The 2,500-nt window shown below is 49.4% G+C and overlaps 1 protein-coding gene across 2 annotated transcripts in view; it reads right to left on the minus strand.

Annotated features, from left to right (window-relative positions):
• sema3ab (sema domain, immunoglobulin domain (Ig), short basic domain, secreted, (semaphorin) 3Ab) overlaps positions 1 to 2,500 on the minus strand; it is a gene marked incomplete at both ends in the record, with an annotated part of 28,214 nt that overhangs the window by 9,903 nt on the left and 15,811 nt on the right. For both annotated transcript variants that reach the window (XM_083667208.1, XM_083667209.1), the window contains 3 exons: positions 212 to 354; positions 836 to 955; positions 2,197 to 2,287. In XM_083667208.1, the coding sequence (XP_083523334.1) occupies positions 212 to 354; positions 836 to 955; positions 2,197 to 2,287 (354 nt within the window). The remainder of the gene's footprint in view (positions 1 to 211; positions 355 to 835; positions 956 to 2,196; positions 2,288 to 2,500) is intronic.

The following is a 2,500-nucleotide window of genomic DNA, read 5'->3' on the forward strand; positions in this document are numbered from 1 at the left end:
ATTGGTGTAAGGTGTGTGTGTGTGTGTGTGTGTCTGTGTGTGTGTGTGTGTGTGTGTGTGTGTGTGTGTGTGTGTGTGTGTGTGTCTGTGTGTGTGTGTGTGTGTGTGAGTGTGGGTGTGGGTGTGGGTGTGTGTGAGTGTGTGTGTGTGTGTGTGTGTGTGTGTGTGTGTGTGTGTGTGTGTGTGTGTGTGTGTGGGTGTGTACACATACCTTGCAGAGCTGTCCGATGCGTGCGTGGGTAGCCTTCCCTGCGTGTTCTCCGTCCATGGCGTTTTCTCTGAAGAACAGGTAGATCTTGTCATCCTCTGGGTTGTCACTCTCAGGGATCAGATGGACACTCACAAACCTGGGGTCTACACACACACACACACACACACACACACACACACACACACACACACACACACACACACATACACACACAAACACATGCCGATGTTGAGTCTTGGTTCAAGGTGGAATTAGTCAGGACACAGACCAGTGTCTGATATCACACAACTTCTCAAAGACATGTCAATCAGAGAAAGGTTTTTACACTGATGAAAGCTGCCTTTGTGTGTTCATCCTTCTATCTTTCTCCTCACTCTCCCCCTCTTTTGTTCTCTGTCACACTATTTCTTCCTCTGTATTTGTCTCATTCTCCATTTTCCTTCTTTTCTCTTATTTCATTCATCTGCCAGGAAATGCAAGTCAGTCCCCATTTATTTTGTGTCCAGCAGTTAGTCAGTCCCCATGTTTTTGTGTCCAGAAGTTAGTCAGTCCCCATGTTGTTGTGTCCAACAGTTAGTCAACTGACTTGTTCTTGGGAGACAAGATGTAAGCTGTGTGTCTCACCATTAAGCCAGCGTGAGTCATGCTGCTCCGTCCTGATTGGGTGATGCTGTCCCAGTGTACGGAATATAGCAAAGTCCCGTCCCATGAAGTCAGCTGAAGTCCCAGAGTACAGTTCTCCATCTGGAATGAGGGGAAGATTAGAAGTAAAATGGTTAAAGCCAAAAAGAGAACAGGTAATCCATAGGAGTGTCCAGTGTGTGCGCGCGCGCGCGTGTGTGTGTGCGCATGCATGTGTGTGTGCGTCTGTGTGTGTGTGCGTGTGTGTGCGTCTGTGTGTGTGTGTGCGTGTGTGTGCGTCTGTGTGTGTGTGCGTGTGTATGCATGCATGTGTGTGTGTGTGTGTGTGACCTTAGCAGCCATAGACTGGATTGGGTGTGAAGTGGGAGCGACCTAGCAAAGTACAAGGGCTGGCTTAGCAGCACAGGTAGAACTGGTGCACTCAGAGACACACACTGATCCCTCTCACAATGACAGACAGCGGAGGGGCGGGAGGGGTGTGACGGGGAGATTTACTGTGGGCAGGGGACAGGGGAGAGGTGTGAGACCGGGGGAGTCGTTCATGACGCGGATGAGAGGAGAAGGACGAGAGGAGGTGGAAATTGCCCATCTGTTGGATGACAAGGTGTGATGTAATACAGAATGACTGGGCCCTCGAGAAGATCATCGTCCCGGACGTACTGTCCTTCGCTATGACAACCGCACTCGCCGGTCGCGCCCAAAAGGGAAAAGAAGAGAGAATGCTCTTGTGAAATTCAAGGACCCCTTCAGGTATTTTGATAGCGTACAGAATCATCTGTCAACACAACCGAAAAGGGGGCTATGAGTCCAAAGACAAACGGATAAAAAAATCAACTAAACTCCGAGTTCACTATAAAACATCAAAGCCTCTTTTAGGAGGGTGGAAATGAGCGGTTCTCGTGGTGTAAGTACAAGCTGTGGAGCTAGAATCCGTCCTAATGACTAACGCTGCCTACCTAGTCCTGTCCTTCAGGCTGACTTTACACGCTCGTATAACTGTTCAGGCCTAAATGAATGAGATGAGATCGGTGACACGACTCTCTGTCTAAGTTCCCAGGGCGTTAAAAACAGGTTCCCAGGGTGTTAAAGACCCTTAAAACATGTTGATGTAAAGCCGTGTGTTGACCCCCAAATTGTGCATGCGTGTGTGTGTGTGTGTGTGTGAGCGTGTGTGCGTGGGTGTGTGTATTATTAGAAACATATTGACGTACAGCCGTGTGTTGACCACCGATTGTGCGTTTGTGTGTGTGTGTGTGTTTGTGTGTGTGTGTGTGTGTGTGTGTGTGTGTGTGTGTGTGTGTGTGTGTGTGTGTGTGTGTGTGTCTGTACTATAAGAAACTTACCGATGAGCATGGATGCAGTGAGCAGCTTGGGGTCATAAGGACTCTTCCCCCGGCCGTTCTCGACGTGAGGCTCCAGCCTGAACACGCTGTCCTAGTTCCCCAGAGGGACAGAGGGACAGGGGTCAGAGAGAGACAGGGGTGCTGCCTGGGGGGGGGGGGGGGGATAACACATTTCTGCCTCCTATAAGGCCCTTCACCTTCAGGGTTCAAATCTTCAATGAACACAGGGCTTTTCATAGAGAGCCAGGCCTTTTAAAACAGCGATTCTCAGAGATTTTTCCCTTCTCTAATTGACTGAGAAGTA

This window comes from Argentina silus (assembly GCF_951799395.1).
Source record: "Argentina silus genome assembly, chromosome: 3".
Lineage (NCBI taxonomy): Eukaryota > Metazoa > Chordata > Actinopteri > Argentiniformes > Argentinidae > Argentina > Argentina silus.